The sequence below is a fragment of the Phyllostomus discolor genome, chromosome 5, assembly GCF_004126475.2.
Source record: "Phyllostomus discolor isolate MPI-MPIP mPhyDis1 chromosome 5, mPhyDis1.pri.v3, whole genome shotgun sequence".
Lineage (NCBI taxonomy): Eukaryota > Metazoa > Chordata > Mammalia > Chiroptera > Phyllostomidae > Phyllostomus > Phyllostomus discolor.
In genome coordinates this window covers 160,675,549-160,693,702 of record NC_040907.2, presented here as the reverse complement: position 1 = coordinate 160,693,702, position 18,154 = coordinate 160,675,549, and the positions used below count along the sequence as shown (strand labels likewise).

At 55.4% G+C, this 18,154-nt stretch overlaps 1 protein-coding gene across 1 annotated transcript in view; it reads right to left on the bottom strand.

The window, feature by feature from the left end:
- Positions 1-18,154, bottom strand: part of RBM20 (RNA binding motif protein 20) — a 183,019-nt gene that overhangs the window by 14,201 nt on the left and 150,664 nt on the right. The window contains exons 8-11 of the mRNA XM_036027277.1: positions 12,080-12,159; positions 9,654-10,323; positions 3,388-3,483; positions 1,572-2,232 (exon numbers count right to left, since the gene is read on the bottom strand). Of these exons, the coding sequence (XP_035883170.1) occupies positions 1,572-2,232; positions 3,388-3,483; positions 9,654-10,323; positions 12,080-12,159 (1,507 nt within the window). The remainder of the gene's footprint in view (positions 1-1,571; positions 2,233-3,387; positions 3,484-9,653; positions 10,324-12,079; positions 12,160-18,154) is intronic.

Here is an 18,154-nt window from a genome sequence, read left to right as displayed (position 1 = left end):
CGGGGCCAAAGCAAAGGACTAATGAAACACAACATGCCTCCAAGAATCCCTGCAATTCTACTCCTCGCGCTGTGTGACCAGGACCGGTCCCTTGGACTGCTTAATTACACGGGGCCAGGGTGAGGACTGCTCATTCATTAGAGCCCAAGTGCTATAATTTAAGAGCTTTTTCCACTGCCAGAAGAATGCCACACACAAGGAAACTTGGCAAATCTCTGCACAGGGCCTGTGGGGGATGGGCTGCGGGTGCCTGGGGTGCAGATGCTCCACGCCCATTCCCCCCAACTCCGTATCACTCCATCTCTGGAGAAGGAAGAATTACTGAAGGGCAAAAATTGTGCTGACGTGCACAGGAGCACCGAGGCCGGCAGCGAAGGCCGTGCCGTCCTCTTACCCCAAGCCTGTAGCGCCGTGTTATTAAATACGAACTCCAAAGGCCGGGTAAGCTAATAAGCCACGAATGCCGTGCATGTCGAGGCTTATACCACAAAAGGAAGAGGGTTCAATCAGAGCGAGGTGAACGTTTCACTCTTTTCTTCTTGCCTGCTCTGGACACAGCCCAGGCCTCAGTGTTTCTCTAGCAACGAGAAGGCAGCTCATGACAGAGTTTCCATGGAGACTCAGATCCGGGCAGGTGAAAAACAGCTCGGGTCAGCTTGACATGGAGGAAAGCCCGAGCTTCTGGCTCCCCTACTGGCTTGCGCCAGCAACAGGGCACTGGGTTGAAGTGCTTATTTTGAAGGCTTTGTTGCTCTAGACTTTCTGTGCCTGACTCCTGCCCCACTCCCCCACCCCCCCTTACTACAACCTGTGGAATGCCACAGGCTTTCTGTGAAAGGAGTATCTGCTCATTTCCACAGGGAGAACATGCAGGGTGACTCCTCCTTCCTGCCCCCGGAGCCCTTGATGGATCTTAGTTTCCACTTGGCAGAGGAGACAGGGCTTAGCCTATTTTAAACTCTGTTTTTCATGATGTCATAGTGCCAGGCACAGACACAGCATCACCTCCAATGGAGGCAGAGGAGGTCCTGGGACAAGTCTCTTGTCGCCATAGGGCCCTGGGGAACAGTGGGTCTGAGGTGGAAAGAAGGGGGACCGGCCAGGCCCCTTAGTGAGCCCCCCACTCTTCCCTCTGCCCGCTCCCTGCTGGGCCTCCCCCACTCCTGCTCCCTCCCTCGGGCCTCACAGAAGAAACAGCCTGGGTGGTCCGCTGCCTCATAGGCACAGAGGCAGCTGGCTGCCCCCCCCCGGGAACTTTAGCTGATAACTCAAAGCTTTGGCTAATTTCAGTTGTCAGAGTCCATCTGGGCTCCCATAAATTCAGAGAAATCTGTCCTATCTGAGTTTGCTTCTCAGAAAACGTGTGATCTCCTATCCGATTTCCTTTGCACCATTTGCCTGAAAGCTCTAAACGGTTTAGCCGGGCTTTTAGAAGCTGGCTTTCTGCGCTAGCTTGAATGCAGGCTGAAACCTCTCTTGGGTTCACTCTGGCCTGTACATGCCTGCTCACTCCTCTCGGTGACCGGGGGTCCTGTCAACCCACCCACACAGGAGAAAAGGGAGGTAGTTACCCTGGGTCGACACTCCTTGGCAAGCCTGGCTTTGGAGGTCGGTTTCGGTGGGGGGGCTGGCTTTCTCTTCCACGGGGCTGCCTTCACGGGCCCCATCTTCAGGAGTCGCCCTGGCCTTGCTGTCCTCAAGAAACGGGCTAGGCTGCCGGGCCCTCTCCTCCGCTGGCTTGGGGGAAGACATTTGCTGGAGTGCAGGGGACAGACGAACATCTGAGCTCTCTGCTCCCTTTGCCTGCTTCTCGTAGCAATCTGAACCCGCCAGTGAGAGGCCTGTCGCGCATTCAGCTGGCTTCTGCTCAGCCTCCAGATTTAGGCCAGGCATTTCCACGTCCATGTCGCTGGGACAGCTCGTGGGAGCAGAAGGCACTTCTCCGGGAGGCTTGTGGCTGGTGTCCGTAGCCCCGTTACCCATGGCCTTGACCCCCTCCTTGGGGAAATCCTTGGCTAGATCCAGGGGTAAGGCAGTGGTCACACAGGGGCATATTTCTGGGCACATTTTGTCCTTCTGGCCGATGGGCACGATCTCGTCCAGCTCTGGGATGTCCGGTTCCATGATAAAATCTTCTTCCTCCCCTACCTCGTCCACGGTCACCAGCTCCTCCATGTTCGTGGGGTACCAGCTCTCGTCCTCTGCTTCACTCCCGCTCTCCCAATCTCGGTCCTGAATGAGAGCACAGAAGGGAGGGCAAAGGGTGCCTGAGGAGCGGGGCTGAGTCTTCAGCCAGAGGGCACAAGCCTCGACCCCAGGACGCCTCCCACCAGGACCATCCTGAGCATTCTCACTTTTTTACCTGGGAACGCTGACTGGGTAATCAGAAGTTGTGGACCACTCAAGTCCCACATCACTGATTCACCCCTAGGAGGAGGCTCAAAACAGCACAGGATTTGGAATAAGCCCTTAATGCTTAATCTACCACCTTTAGCATGGCACGAAGAACTTCGACCCCCGGTACATAGGAACTCAGTAAGTTGTTTTTGAGTGAATGAATGAATGAATGCATGACTAAGTTATAAACTGTAAGTATTGGAGCTGTCCCCTTGCAGGTAAAGCATCACTAAATGGAACTGCAGCAAAGTGCCCCCTAAAACCCCCCAGGGACCCTCTCCCAGCAGGGGTGCAGCTTGTACAGTCTGGTTCATAGTAGCCCCCCCCCCCCCCCGCGACACTTCCCCCTGGTGTCCCCAGCAACCTATGGGCCCAGCAGCCAGATTTAGGAGATCAGCTTCCCAGCCAGCGATACCCATCTCTCCGCCTCTCCTGACCCACAAGGCACGAAGCTGGCCACATTCCAAGGACATTTCTTTGCGCCGTGGCAGCCCCAGCACCGTCACTGGGTTTTTCATTTTTAATTATGTAAAATAATCTTTACGAGCAGAGGAGATATCTTGCTAATCCCAGAGCCTGGGCCTGCTGAGGTCAGGGCTCCGGACCGAGTACCCAAAGCCCCCCTTCCTGTCCCGGCCCCTCCCAAGGGACTGGCCTATTTTGGGAGCCTGGCTCTGAAGCCCGAGTCTTTTTTGGGCACATGTTTTCTCTTGTGAGCACAGCCCACCACCCGGAGAGTACGGCAGCGTCCGGGCATGTGGCTGAGGTCTCCCGGTCAGGACTACGCAAAGGGCCGGGCAGAGCCGCTCCTCCAGGAAATGCCAGGGAGGCGGCTGCATTCACGGAGCCACTGGTGGGGTCTGGAGCACGCCCTCCACGGCGGGCACCCGAGCATCATGGGACAGGACAGGGGCTCCCGTAACTCGGTCCCCAGTGGCTCGTTGTGCAGAAAAGGCTACCCCATCAGCATCTGGGACCAACCGATTTTACCTTCTTTGTTGTTGTGTTTTCCGGGTCAGAGGACTCTGCTTCCTTCTCCTGCCTGCCCACCGATGGGGTGCTTTCTTCCATGCCCTCTTTTCCGGCCTTGCCAAAGGAAGCACAGAACACACGAATCAACAGTCGGCAGTGGCACAGAGGAAAGGAACGCCAGGGCAACGAGCACAGCTAACAGTTGTCCGGTGTGTTGCACACACATTTCTTTTATCCTCACAAAACCTCTCGGAGGCAGGTGCTATTATCTTCTCCATTTTACAGATGAGGAAACGGAGGCACAGAGAGGTTAAGTAGACCTCGTTCCAGGTCACACAGACAAATGGAGTCTCAGAAATGTATTAATGGCTGGGTTGATACCTTTAAACGATGAGAAACCCCTGGCCAACTGGACACTTTTTGCAGCTGTGAAATCTGTCGAGGGGCTGAGGGGGAACCGGCCCTGGGGTTCACAGCCATCAGGGTGCATCTCCCCAGCAGATCTGTCTTGGCCATAAAATGTCACACCCAGGCCCCTTATGGGTACGAAGGGGGCTGTCACCCACCAGCACCCTTCTCACCTCTCTTGTGCCCCATCTCTGTCCTACAGCTACAGCCCCATCTGGCTATCCCCTCCCTCCAGTGAGATCCCTCATAATAATGCACATGTCAGGGGAAACGGAACAACTGAAAGCCAATGTCTGGGTTGAGAATTAGGGTCTCTCATCAGCCTTTAAAACAAGGCTCAGCAAACTATAGCTCTCGAGCCAAATCTGAGCAACACCTCTTTTCGTAGTCTGTGAACTAACGATGCTTTTCACATTTTTAAATAGCTGCATTCTAAATGATTATATAAGTACCTACATAATATCCTCCATTTCACTCCTTGGCCCACACAGCCTGAAATATTTACTATCTGGTGTTCTGTAGAAAAAGTGTTGCAACCCCCGTTTCAGTTTGGGGAGGATCTTCTCCCATGATTTGAATTTTGGCCGCCAAATGCATGACTGTTCCTGGCGTTCCCAGGGGCAAAGTGCATTTTCTCAACGTTTCTGGCTGAGGTTGGTTTGAAGTGAGTGACTGTACTGATTTCTTAAGAGCAGACACACCCCTCCTGAGCTGCGAGGAGCCAGCTGGTGCAGGCAGGAGCTCAGGGCTGACTGGTTTAACCAGTTACTATGGGACCGGGGAAGACAGTGGAAACCCTCAAGTCCTTACTCTTTCCAGTGTCTGGAGCACAACACCCCACCCAAATCCCTGCTCAAGTCTCCTGAGTTAACCTACGGGCACCAGCAGCTCCAATGCCTTTTCAGCCACCAGAAGGACCCACAGCCTCTACCAACCGGGGGCCACTTTCCTTTATTTTCACCTCCCCCAATAAATTATCCATGGCCTCCCCTTGTCAAAGTACTTAACCCGCATCCTTCCCAAGCAGTTACTACAGCCACATGCCCAAGTCAACACAGTAAAAGGAGCCTCTCCAGTTCAACCTGGGAGGTGGAGGGACAGCCTGGCCGGGCCAGAAGCCCCCCAGCAGGCAGACCCCTGCTCTGCCTCCTGCAGGCACAGGAAACAGAGCAGTGCCTTTCGGTGCCCCTGTGGCCCTGGGGCCATGGGTAGGTGACAGCAGCAGCTTAAGGGAAACACACAAATGCCGCCAATGCACCCTTTGCCTGTACAGCTCAGGGACCAAGATACTAGGTCCCGACTGTTGCAAGCAGGGCTCTGCCGCCCTAGGGCTATGGCCTCCATAAGCCACCTCCTACTGGGTCTCCACCTTCTGCTCCAGTACTCCAAAACGCAAAAGCCACCAGGCCCCCACCGCACCTTCTAACTCAGACATTTCATCTGCCTCCCCTTGCACTCAGGATAAACAAAAATCCTTCACCTGCCTCCAAGGCCCCACATGATGCAGCCGCTGCTGAAAAATCAGCCTCGCCTTCCACCCTTCTAACCCAGGGCTGCTCCAACAACACTGGCCTCCGGCCCCTGGGCCTTTGCACATGCTCTTCCTTTCTCTGCTCTTCTTCCTGTTCACCCAGTAAATACCCACCATCCCTTCAAATCTCAGCAGTCACATCCTCAGCTAGGGAAGCTTCTGACTGGTTGCAGGCAGTGACCGCTGTGTATGCTCCCTCTCCTCCCAAGCACGACACACGCGCACTCTCGTACTCACTTGAGGAATTATTGGATTAATATGTCTTTCCACTAGACCGTGAGCTCCAGGACATCGGGGGTCATTTCAGCTTCACTCTCAGCGAGCCTTAGTGCTGGGTGCTCCACGGGTATCGGCCCATGAAAGGACGGAGAGTGGTAGGAGAGGGGGCACGGATAACAAGTCTGCAGCTGCCTCCCTGTGTGCTCGGGCCCCTGCCTGAGCGCTGGACCGAGAACCAGTGGTCCTCTATTTCTCCCTCCTGCAGAGGGTTTATGCTGGCGGCTGCACCTGGGGGACCTCTGGGCTCCCTCCGTCCCAGGACACATTTTGGTCTACACAGTTTCTAACACGGGGGACATGTCAACAGGTATCTGGACTTGGGTCTTGCTCTCAGGAACGGGAGGCCTCACAGCGCAGGGTGTGCACTCCTGGACGGCAGGCACGGAACGGAGCTGGGCGGTGGCTGTCTGCTCCCAGCACACAGGCACCTCCTCCGCCACCTGCCATGGCCCCCCTCTCCACAAGGCTTCTCTCACATGACCTGGTCTGTGTCACCTGCCTGGCTTCTCTCCTCTAGGCATCTGGGCCTGTACCCTGGGTCCCCCTTCCAGTAGGGTGGAGGAGCGCTCCTTTCCCACGTTCTCCCACGGCAGTGACTTCACTTCCTCCCTCCCTGCTACGCTCTCGTGGGCGGGGGTGGCTCTTAGCAGGCGTGGACCTGGCCACCCACAAACACTGAGCAGCCCCGGCACCAGCTTCTCCAGCGCGGGCCCTTTCTCCAGAGATCCCAGGGGGTTTCTAACAAGCACAGGCTCATTCAAGTCCTACAATAGCCTTGTGATCACACCCATTTCACAACTGAGAAAACCGAGGGGGAGAAGAACAGGGCGTGACCCGGTTCTCAAAAGCCAGGCCGCTGCCTCCCGAGTCTGGGTTTGGTCATTCATTTCTTCAACAAAGTGTGTAATGAATGCCCACGCTCATCTAGGGACTGGGCGCGCAGCAGTGAGCACAGCAGACAAGAATTCCCGCCCTTGTGGAGGTTACAGTGGGGGTGGGGGGCAGTTGGGCAGACGCTAACAAAATAAATAGAGTCGTGAGGGGATAGGTTAGAAGGAGACAGCTGCTACCAAGGAAAGGAAAGCCAGGGAGAAACAGAAGTGTGTTGTTGTGATTGTGTGTCGTGGCCAAGATAAACTTGTGGAGAATGTGACGATGAGCAAAGACAGAGGAGGGAAGGTGGCACCCACATGGACTGGTGGGCGGGGCTCCCAGGCAAGGCCCAGCGGTGGGAGGTGCCTGGCACATTAGAAGAAGGACGGGGACACTGTCCTCAGCCCTGTGGTTTTTGTTCCCCAAGTCCCGTCCCTTCTGCCTGTTATCTGAGTCCCGGGCAGCCCTGTGGGAATCTGGGTTGTTCTAAGATCATAATAGAGTCTGAGGTCAGGGAGGAAAACCCTTTGTTCTGCTGTGATTCCACCAAAGAGTGCTGGACTCCCCAGCTTCAGACCCACAGAACCGATCTGTCTGGCGCCCCCAACTAGTCCCTGCTGACCCCTCTCCAAGGCTAGGAGAGACCGAACCCATGAGAGGGACAGAATGGTGGGAAAGCCCATGAGGCTTTCTGTGGGTCGCTTTTGCTTCAGGGGCTCTCAGGGTGAGCTGTAATGTGAGCCCCCTTAAATGGGCAAGGATGGTGCAAACCCGCGAAAGGCGGCTAACAGCAGGAGAAACACGGTTAGACGCGTGGGTAGGAGTGTGAAGGGGCAGGTGGTTCTCAACTGGCAGCGTGAGCCCTTGCTCTCCGCCCCTCTGTGCCTCTCCTTGAGCCACTGACCAGTCGCTAGCACCCTGGACACCTCCACGCGTATACCGTTGGCCCTCTGTGCCTGCAGGTTCCGCATCTGCAGATGTAGCCAACCTCGGGTAGAAAGTCTCAACAACTAAAGTTCCATTGTTGTGGACACATGCTACGTAGTTGCATCTTTACCGAACATGTACAGACTTCCTTTCCTTGTCATTATTCCCTAAGGAATACAGCATAACAACTATCTACACAGCATTTACACTGTATTAGATATTATATAAGTAACCTAGACATGATTTAAAGTATACGGAAGGATGTGTATAGGTCATATGAAAATACCGCACCATCTTCTATAAGGGATTTGTGCATCCTCAGGTTTTGGTATCCGCAGGGGCTCCTGGAACCAGTTCCCAGGGGCACTGAGGGAAGATGATACCCTCTTCTTAAAAACACCCACTGATTCACAAGTCCTCAGGATCCAGTCCAAGTCATCAGCAAGATACAGGAGGTCCTTCACGTCCCCCTTACCCATCCCCTGGTCTTATCTCCTGACCTTCCTCCTGCTAGGCCAGCCAGGAAAAAAAGCGTGGGACACTTTGAGACGGGCGGAAAGATCAGTGGGTGTCCTTTCAACGGAATGCTGGGCAGTTCACCAGCACACCCTTCAGGGTATCTGGCTCCACCAGAGTCTGTGCCTTAACTTGAACTGAGCTGTTTTACAACTCTGTGAACTGCAGATAACTGATAGTCGAGCAAATGATTCTTGTCCAGAGAGACGCAAAGGCATCTTATCTGGAGGAGCTGCAATTTTATCTGGTCCCAGGTTCCCTACGAGAGAGGTCAGATTTGCCTCCGTTGGCAAGTTCGTGTCCACGTTCTACATGATTGCCTCTACGTGTTGCCTGGTTTTCAGGTTTTCCTTTGAACTGGCTTTTGCATCTCACGGTTCCCTCATTCGCTAATGAGTTAAATAGCCTCTTGGACACACATCCACTTTGTGTTTGCGCGAAAGCCAAGATTTTACTCTTGAAAAACACTACCCTTGGATACGCCCTGAGGGTGCAGTCATGCTGCGTCTTTCCGGGTTTTTCAAGCCAGTCTGTCTTTCTTCCTGTTGCCCTTGCCGCTTCCCAAACTGTTTCTTCCCCACTCTCGATGCTCAGCTCAAATGTCTCCACCTCTGCCCAGAGTCAGCTGCCCACAGAGCAGCCCGCCCGTACCGCCACTCCAGCTGCACGGGTGCCTCTGGATGTAAACTGTTTCTGTGCATCTGCCTCCACCATTACACCTGGCCCCTGCCATACCATGGACTGTGTCCCATTTCCCTTGGGACCTCCCTGTGCTAGCACACTGCCTGGCAAAGTGGCATGCTGAAACACCGGCCAAAGGTGGGACCCTTCAGTGTTCATGGCACTGAGATTTTGGGCTCCTTATTTGGACTTAATATGGTCACCGACACCTGGGTCAGACTAGGAGGCATGCCTGTAGGATTTTAGAAACTGGGTTCTCTGTGCAGGCCCCCTCACCTACACTATTCCCCTTCTACTTAGACAAAGGTAGTTCTGGCAAGAAGACAGTGTACGCCACGTTAGACTGTGCACCTGGGACACACCCCGAGCTGTTTTCCCCGTGACCCACGGTGTGCACTGAAGCCACGCAGCAGGTCACAAGCCCTTCCAGAGGCTTCGGTGACAGGTGCCAGCCACCTTCAGAGCATTTTTGTTACAGTGGAGGTAAAACACTGTGGACAGCGCCTAGAGAAACACGCCACACCCCAGGCGCTCAGTCTGATTTAGGGGGTGGGGGCTGCTTCTCCTCTACCGCCTCCCGTCGAAGGCCCAGGATCGGTGGGTCCTTTGGGCAGGAGAGAAGACAGCAGACCAAAGAGCTCCTCTGCCCGGGCAGAGTCTGGAGGTGCACACACCTCAAGGTACTCCGCCCTGGACAAACAGGAACGTGGAAAACCTCTGCATCGCGCCCCTCCCTCCCTTTGGGTGCTAGCCCTCTGGAGCCGGACCGTCCAGGTGCAGTGCCGGCTCTGCCCTTCCCGGCTGTCTGTCCTTGGGCAGCTGACTTAGGCTCCCTGCGCCCCCGTCTCTTTACCTACGGCCATAATGACATCAGCGGTGCGATTACCTCACAGGTTTGCTTGAGGATTCAATGACTCGACTGAGAAAAAGTGTGTACCACAGCACCTGGCACAGAGTCAACATTCACTGAGTGCTTCCCTCCGTGGGTCGATGTTCCCCGTCATTGTGCTAACATAAGGATCCCCTGGGGCCTGCCTCTCCTTACCTGGGGAGGTGATCACGTCATTACCTCATTCTCTGCCACTCCGCTGTCCTTTCCGTCAGCAGCTCCTTCTTGGTCTTTGTCGGGTCTCCTGGTTCTGTTCCTCTCACTCTGCTTGGGCCTGGTGTTCTCAGGGGCCCTGCTGACCTTGGGCTCCAGCCCGTCGTCCTTGCCCGCGCCGTCGTGGTGGGGGTGCCTGCTTTCCCGCGGCCTGGCCTCCTCTTTCCTCTTGTTCCTGCCCGAGGCGTCCTGCTGCGGCTTCGGGTACTTGTCCGATTTGCCTTTGGGCTCCTTCCGGTAGTAGCCATCGTCCCGACCTTTGTAGCCCGACGCAGCATGGAGAGGGCTGGGGGACCCAGACCTCGGGTGCTTGTCCCGGTGGCCCCTCGTGCCCTCGAGTCGCTCCTCCAACTCGGCTTTGTCCAGGGGCCGCGGGTAGTGTTTGCGATCGTGTGCCCACGTGTCTGTCTTGTCCCTCTTGTCCTCCCCGTTCTCCCGCCAGGGGGCCGGGTCTCTGTCTTCCTCCCTCCTGGGGTAGGGAGAGTGCTCCCAGGAGTCCCGGCCGTTGCCCCAGTCAACCCTCGAGAGGCCCAGGGAACTGTGGGAGGAGCTGCAGGAGGTGAAGCTCGGGGTGTGCGACCTCGGGGACAGTGACCGGCTCACGGGACTGCGAGACCGTGGCCTTTCGGGGCCGTACCTGTGAAGGGGCAAAGGAGAGGCGTGGGTTTTGGAGTCTGCACCTCTCCAGCCCAGTGCCCAGGTATCCCCAGGCTCTCCATAGAAGCACTCCCCATGGTGCCATGGGCCGGGCACTCTCCGCCGCCCCTGCTGTGCGGGCCACACAGACGGCCACCCAGCAGGAAGCCTTCCTCCCGCCTGGGGCCCAGGAGCAGGGGTCTCCCCCGAGCACAGGCTCTGCCCCTGCACGCACCCTGCTCCTGGAACGGCAGGGAATAATCGACCTGGTCTGGCTCAGCCCTGTCTTTCTTCCTCTCGGAAGAAAGCTCAGCTCTCCTTGGAGGGTGTGCAGGTGGGGATGTGGCAGGGCAGCCCTGCTCCAGCCTGGTGGGCGAGGCTGCCTAGCCCTCAGGTTCAGTGAGTTGGCCCCTTGGCCACAAGAGTGAAGCCACTCCCCCACCTCTGACCCCATCAGCATAAGGGTGACCTCTGGGCCTCCGGTTTCCTTATTTTTCTTCTCAGTTTGTCAGATCCTGGGCTAGCTTCTGGGGGTGGGGGAGGGGGGTGGGGTTGAGGAAGGGAAGGAGAATCCAAAACCAAAGAACTAGGAAAGTATTTGGGGGTTGGAAGAGAACCGACCTGGTAGTTCTTCGATGAAGAAACTAAAATCCAGAAAATGACCCCAAACACCTGCCTAAGGGTCCAGGCAACATCTCCTAGTTCGCCCCACCCCTAACCCCCCCACCGCAGAACTGCAGGAGGCATAGGAGGGCTTTACACATGCTTTTTCAAAGACAAATAATCATGGTTTAAAAAACGCAAAAAATCCCAAACCTAAACAGCTACATACAAAAATAACACCCCCCCCACTACACACACACACGCTATGAAGGTTTTTCAGTTATTTAGCAGGTAAACTGAGTCACATACCCAATATTCTAAAAGGATGGGCAATTTTCATTTGCTTCCCAAACCCAGGAAAACCATGCAGCCCTCACTGACCAGGGGACATGGAGAGGCGGCCCCCCTAGGGCCAGGTGGCCCCCCAGGATCTGGCGGCCTTACCCATCCCAGGGAAACAGCCTAGGCTCCGCCCCCGGCAGCGACGTCAGAGCGCCACCTGTGGCAGGCCTGGGTAGGAATCCCAAGACAGGCAGGCCGGGGCCCACTCCTGCTTGCTGCTCTCCACCTGGCTCGCCACAGCAGCTGTCTCTGGAGGGCAGTGACAGTGGCGAACCTGTAGCCGCAGCTTGGCGCGGTCACAGCTTCAGTTAGAAAACTGAATGCATTCAGTGTTCACAGCGACTGGCCCAGTAACTGCTTTGGGGAAGAGCATTTCCACTCCTGTTCCTACACCTGCATTTAACCATGAAACATCAAGAGCTGGGTCTGAATAGAACACGCACGCGCGCACACGCGCACACACACACACACACACACTTCCAGGCTGTTTTAGCAAAGTATAGACTTGCCCCTAAGAGCCAATTATCAATAAATTCCCCTCCTACACTCCTTTCTAACAAAGAAGGAGCAGCTGAGAGAAAGCTTAGCATCTTGCATTTTCCTGAGGTTGGACCCGAGCAGCACTTCTGACTGGACCTCTGTGTTTCCTCGGGTACGTGGAAAAGTAGCGTCCAGAAAGGCTGACGGACAGGGTGGGGGAGGGGAAGGGGAAGGGCGGGGCACAGCGTGAATGAAAATCCCTCCAGAATGAGAAAGAGGAGAATCTTCCAACTGCCCAGCCCGTGCCCTGAGATCCCGGGAGGGGGCCTCACCTGTCTGCTTCCCGGAACATGTCCCGCTCCCTCTGGGAATGAATGTCCTGGATGATGGCCGCCACGTTTTTCCCAGGTTTCTAGGCAAAGTGAGAGAGGTCACCGTCAGACCAGAGACAGCCTTGCAAATACCAGAGGGAAGCAGCTAGGACTTGGCTTCATCGTCCAGTCTACCGATGGGGAAAACGTGCCTTTTTAGGGGGAAAAAGGTTTCACCCAGGGGATGAGCAGTGTGAGCAAATGCTGAACCGTGGTGGGCTGAGTGGTCCGGGGGACAGGGCGCCCACTGAGCTGGGGGTGGGGCGGGGGGAGGAGCCTGGTGCTCACCATGCACATGCTGGGGAAAAGTAGCATTTGTTCCCACCTGCCCCCCACCCCTTCCTGAGTAAAAGAAAATATCGAGATGTAAAAGGGAGAAAGGGGACAAGGGAAGAAGGGGGCGGGGAGGAAGGAAGGCAGGCAGGCCTTATAACTTGGAAAGAGACTTGAAAATCACTGAGTGTAGCCTCTACATTTTACACACGTGAAAAGTGAGACCCGGAGGGACTGAGGCGGACTTCTGCCTCGCACGAGGCCAGAGTCACCAGCCACACTGTGTTCCATGGAGACGGTGACTCCTGGAGTTGTGCTGGGTTGAGGAACACACTCAAGGTCGTAGAGATCCTTAGAGAACCAGGACCTGACAATAGGCATTTCAACTGCGAGATCCTTCCCATGATCCCTGCAGCCCTTGCTCCGGAGTGCTCCTCCACGGGGTCTGTCTGGTGCTCAGCATCCGTTGGGGGGGCAGCACAGGCTGCGAGCCGTGGTTCACGGCAGAGGATGCCAGGCGCCCAAAGGCCCCACCCATTCCAGAAATCACTGTTTGGTGGCTGTGCCAGCACAGAACCAACCCCAGTCCCCAAATCCCGACCAAAGCCCTTTCCTGAACCCAGAATGGAAAATAACAAAACAATAAGAAATAAACGATGAAAAAAAGTGAAAGTCATGGGCACCAAATAAAGGCGAGAGCATCTTCCAAAAGAGTACACCGAATCCATCCATTCCATTAAAATGTACAGAGCAGGGTGAATTTATGCTGTGTAATTACATCTCAATAAATCAAGAAAAAAAACAACCCTTGGTCTTCAGTGTCAACTCTTGATGAGGAATTTTATGAAGAAATTTAATCCACGGCTGTTTTTATCCTCAATTTTTAAAATATGCTTTACAAAGAATGGTGACATCTCAGAACGATACAAATGTGAGATGTCATCACACATGTCACTTTACAGAAGGGAAACCAGGGCCAGAGACCTGCCGTGGGCCGCGTGACCAGCGGGGACTAGAGTTCTCTGCGCCCTCGGAGAATTCTGCCCATGTCAGCGCCGAGACGCAGGGTCGGGCTGGGGAAATGTGAGTCAGGGAGAGAAAGAAGGAGCAGTTGGTTTCCTGTGGTTTCAGGGAGAGAGGTCAGGGCTGGGACACCGGGAAGGGACATCAAATGTGCAAGCCGGGCAGGGATCTCCTGTCTGTGGGAAGTGCAAAAGGAAAGAACGACAAGGAGAAGCCGGGATGCCTTCCCCTGAGGTCGAGAAGGAGCAGGTCCAGAGGCCAGGGCGGCTCTGCTCAAGAAGAGGCCCGGGAACTTAGCACTGGTCAGGATACCTGCCTGAGAAAAGGCCTTAGAGTTGTGGCAAATGGTCTCTTCCATGTGATCGTAGCTGTAAGGGTTGACCCTCTATGAGCATATGACAATGTCACCAGTAGGTCACCAGACCACCCAAGGCTTGCACTGTCAGCTACCCCCTCATTGGTTTAACCGGGACCACAAGCAGAGACCCAAGGCCAACCAAGGAAATAAATGGAGGCTGTGGATCAGGGCCAAGGAGAAGGCTGCCTCCCAGGATGCCTCCTTCCACCCCACCTAGGACCACCAGTCCTTCCGCCGGGGCTGTCTGTCACCACCTGGGGGGTACAATGAGCAGGTTCATCTGGAGGTCTTCTTGTTGCCCACCCACCTGAGGACACAAAATGGGGGCTGCCTCCTGTATCACCTCGGGAAAGGCCAGCTTGGCATGGCTGGTCCCCGGAAGACCAGCGGTAGCACGGCCTCCACACAGGCCAACACCCGAGCGAATGGCGTTTGGGAAAGCGGGCAAGAGCCACCATGACCAAGGGCAGGGTCGCATAATGGATCTGCTGTCACCGGGGAGGCCACATCCTGGGTCCCTCATCCATGGCTCGCACTGCCAAGCCAGAAGCAGCAAGGGCTAAAGAATGCACCCCTCAAACTGGGTTAAAGGGACCCCAGCCACTTTTCAGAACGAATTCCCTGAGGGGGTTGGGTGGGGGGGCTTTCTGTAGCAAAGAGAGTCTCCAAGTGCTCCATACGTTTCTTCTGCTCTTCTGCAACCTTAAGTCTTCGTGACTGTTCCTCCCAGCCAGGTGCAGGACAGCCTGGGGTGAGAGGAACTGTGCCCTTCACCTCTGGGTGCCGCCCAAGGAGGGGCAGAGCCAGCCAACCAGGCACCACAGATGAGAACATCCTCTAGTAACCCACGCAGGCCCCCGGCGGTCAAGAGATGCACCTCGAGTTCTTTGGGGGCTGGACCAGCTTCTTCTCGGCTTAAATGTGTCCCTCCCCTTATTTTCCCAACCACAGAGCATCCTCCCGAGGCCACTGTCGGCCCGGTGCCCTCTGAGGTTACTCCTCTTCGGGTCCCACGTTCCCAGTGAGGCAGGCATCAGGTTGTTGGTCTCTGCACAGCGGGCACCGGCACGGAGCCTCGCGTGGAGCTGGTGCCCCCTGGTAACCGTTCCAGGGGGAATAGTAGGCGAGATGCAGGGACGGGGCAGCGGAGAAAGCACAGGACAATCTGCAGAGACCGTAGGCCAGGGCTGCTGGGCACTGGCATGGTGACCCTCCCGCCCTGAACACTGGCAGCCAGTTGCTCTATTTGAAGTCATAATGCCACATTGATGGCATTCTGTGGCCCAAAGACCTGAGAAAGGGACAAACGTGGCCAAAGACTCTCACATAACAGAATCAACTTCTCACAGCCCTAAGGAAGTCCTCAACCTTCCTCTCCAGCCTGGCCGCGTCCTCCTACGGTCAAAGGTGTACAGGGGGCAAGTAAAATAAAGCGTTACTGCTGCAGAAAAGTGAAAAGGGGAGAGAACGGAGCAGGTCTACACTGACGTTCTGGGTACCTTCGCACCGCAGAACATTTCAGATACACACAGCAGTAGAACGAATGGTAGACGGAACCCCCACGAATCCCTTTCCATCACCAAGGAGGATGGCCACTCTCACTTCGCCCATACCCCCACTCCCCCCCCCTCCCGCTCATGGAGTGTTGTGAAGCAAATCCCAGACGTAGTATCTTTTTCATCCCTTCTGTGATTACACTGATGCAGCTCAACAGCTCCCCAGGGGACCATCCCCAGTGCTCACGGTCACAGTGCTCAGTGACCACGGTCATCTTGCTGCGTTTGAGACAAGGGAGAGATGCCAGGCCCCGTGTGGTCCTAGGTAAGTGGTAAGTGCTGGTGCACCCGGAGGGAGGCACCAAGGCTTGAGCATCCCCACCCAGGACGAGCAGCCCCACAGCTCCGCCACCAGCTGGCTGGGTCGCCTGGGGCCCAGGCTTGCTGTCTGTGAGGGACTCACTGACTTCATCTACGAGGGTGAGATAACCAGGACCATCTGGCGTCCACCGGGAGCCTCGGGGCATGGCAGGCAGGCAACGCTGACAAAAACCACAAGTGCTGGACCCACATGAAAGGAGCTGCAAGAGGGTTCCTGCCCTCTGACCCCTCCACTGCTGTTTCACACGCCTCGGGGGTCCCGGGAAGACGCTGAAACCTTCCAGAGGAGCCCTGAGCCCCTCAGAGCCTCACTGCCACCACGCCCGGACTGTGTTCAGTGTCACCTCCCACCCGATTCCCTCACCTGGAAGCCCCTCTCTGTCTGGGTCCTTTGTCTCATTCTTCAAGGCCCTGCTCAGTAATCTCTCCCTTCTTGACACAACCAAGTCACACTGCCTTTTGAAACTGAGCTTCTAGAAGCTTCTGTACTTATGCACACATGCTGAAATCTCGTATTGTTTTGCACAAGAACAGCATGTCTCTCCAATCAGACAGCAAACTGTCCCCGTGGGAGACCATGTCTCATCCTCACTGTAGCTCTCAGCACATAGTCCTACATGGAGGAGACCCTCGGTCATCGTTTGCCGATTTCTTCCTCCCGAGAGCAGCACGGACTGTTCCCGAGACTGCTGCCCAGGGCCCGAGACCCTCTCTGTGGCTAAGGGGCCTGGCAAGGCCAGTGGCTCTAAAACCAGGCCTTCTGCCCCAAACCACCCAAGAGCCTCAGTCCCACCCTGAAGCTACTGAAGGGGAACTCCAGCAGGAGCTAAAAACTGCCCTGGCAATTCTCTGATGCAGTGACTGGGAGGCGCTGGTTTCAATTGTCCCAAGTTCCCCTCCACATGTAAGATCCTATCCCTCCGAGGAAGTTTTAGAGAACCAACCACAGGATAATTCAGTCTTCTTGTCCAGGTCTGCAGGAAGAAAAATACCCACTTATTGTTGTTGCTAAAGGCTTTCTGTCTCATCCATCCCATGCACTGGTTGGATACCTGTCATGGGACTTGGGTCCTGCCCCAAATGCCCTGAGGCCTAGGACCTCCGCCACAGAGAGTGTTTAGGGAGACTGCATTATGGCATGAGGAACACTCAAGACAGGAAAGGAAAAGGGCCTTAAGGTCTCTTCTTTCTCCCCCTCCACTTTGCCCAGTGAGCAAAAGCTAAGGTTAGAGGAGAAGGGCCAAACTTTCCCCCGCCTCTGCGAGCCCCCGGGGGACCCCACGTGGTGGCTCCTGGGGCCCAGATGCACGTATGGATACGGTGTTTGGCTGTCTCCCTCCCCCGCAGTCATTTCCCTTTCTCTGCCCCTCCCCCGAGGACGCAGCAGGGGACACGGACCTCGCCGGTCACTGCACAGCCACCCCTTGGCCCCAGAGATTGTTTCAGGGAAGGACACGTGTCCTAAGCTAGCCCGACGATCAGAGTGACTCTCGGGACTTCTGCGGGAGCTGCCAGGAGGAACTCAGGCTCGCTCTTGTTGAAGGAAACGGGGAGGATGAGAAGCCAGAGCTGCCGAAGTCAACGAAGCCATCACGCCACCTAGAGGAGACAGCCTGGGGCTGCCCTGGGCCATCCTAGGGAGACCCCAAAACAAAGCCACGGGAGCAGAAAGCAGAGTGGAGAGAGGCCAAGTCCTAACACCATCACCTGGGCCCTGACTCTAGCCGTACCTGCAGCCAGAGCGACTCCCACACTTTTTATTCACACAAGCCAATAAATTCCTTTTCTTTCTTTCTTTTCCTTCCTTCCTTCCTTCCTTCCTTCCTTCCTTCCTTCCTTCCTTCCTTCCTTCTTTCTTTCTTTCTTTCTTCTTCCTCCCTCCCTCCCTCCTCCCTCCCTTCCTTCCTTCCTCTCTCTTTCTTTTTTTTTACCTTAGTCAATATGCTTGCTTAATTGACACAAATTTCTGTTCCTTGCACAGAAAATCCTAGCTGATGTCAACTTAGGGACCGTAAGGCATGCATTGGTATGTAGTTGAAACATGTTTTGAGATGCTTTCACATAGAGGCAGCAGGAAAGCTCTGGGGAGCCGAAACCCCTTACAAAAGGTGAGAAAACAGTGTGTTCTAGGCCCTGGCTGCTCCAAGTGTGCTCTGAGGACCGGCTGCATCAGCGGCTGTGGGAGCTTGTTAGCAACGCAGAATCACAGCCCGGCCCGAGACCTACTGAATGGGGACGCTAACAAGATCCGTTTGAGAAGCTCTGTTAGAATACTACTGCTGCGTACTGGCTGGGTGACTGTAGCAAATTACCCCATTTTTCTCTGATTTTTCATGTGGACAATGGAGATCATAATAATGCAGTATAGAGGTGCGGATATGGTGCAAAACCAAACCAATCTTAGGTTTTAATCCTGGCTCTTCCTGTAACTATGATCTCGGGCCAGTGACCGAACTCCTACGAGCCTCAGTTTCCTCATCTGCAAAAGTGAGGTTAACGATACCT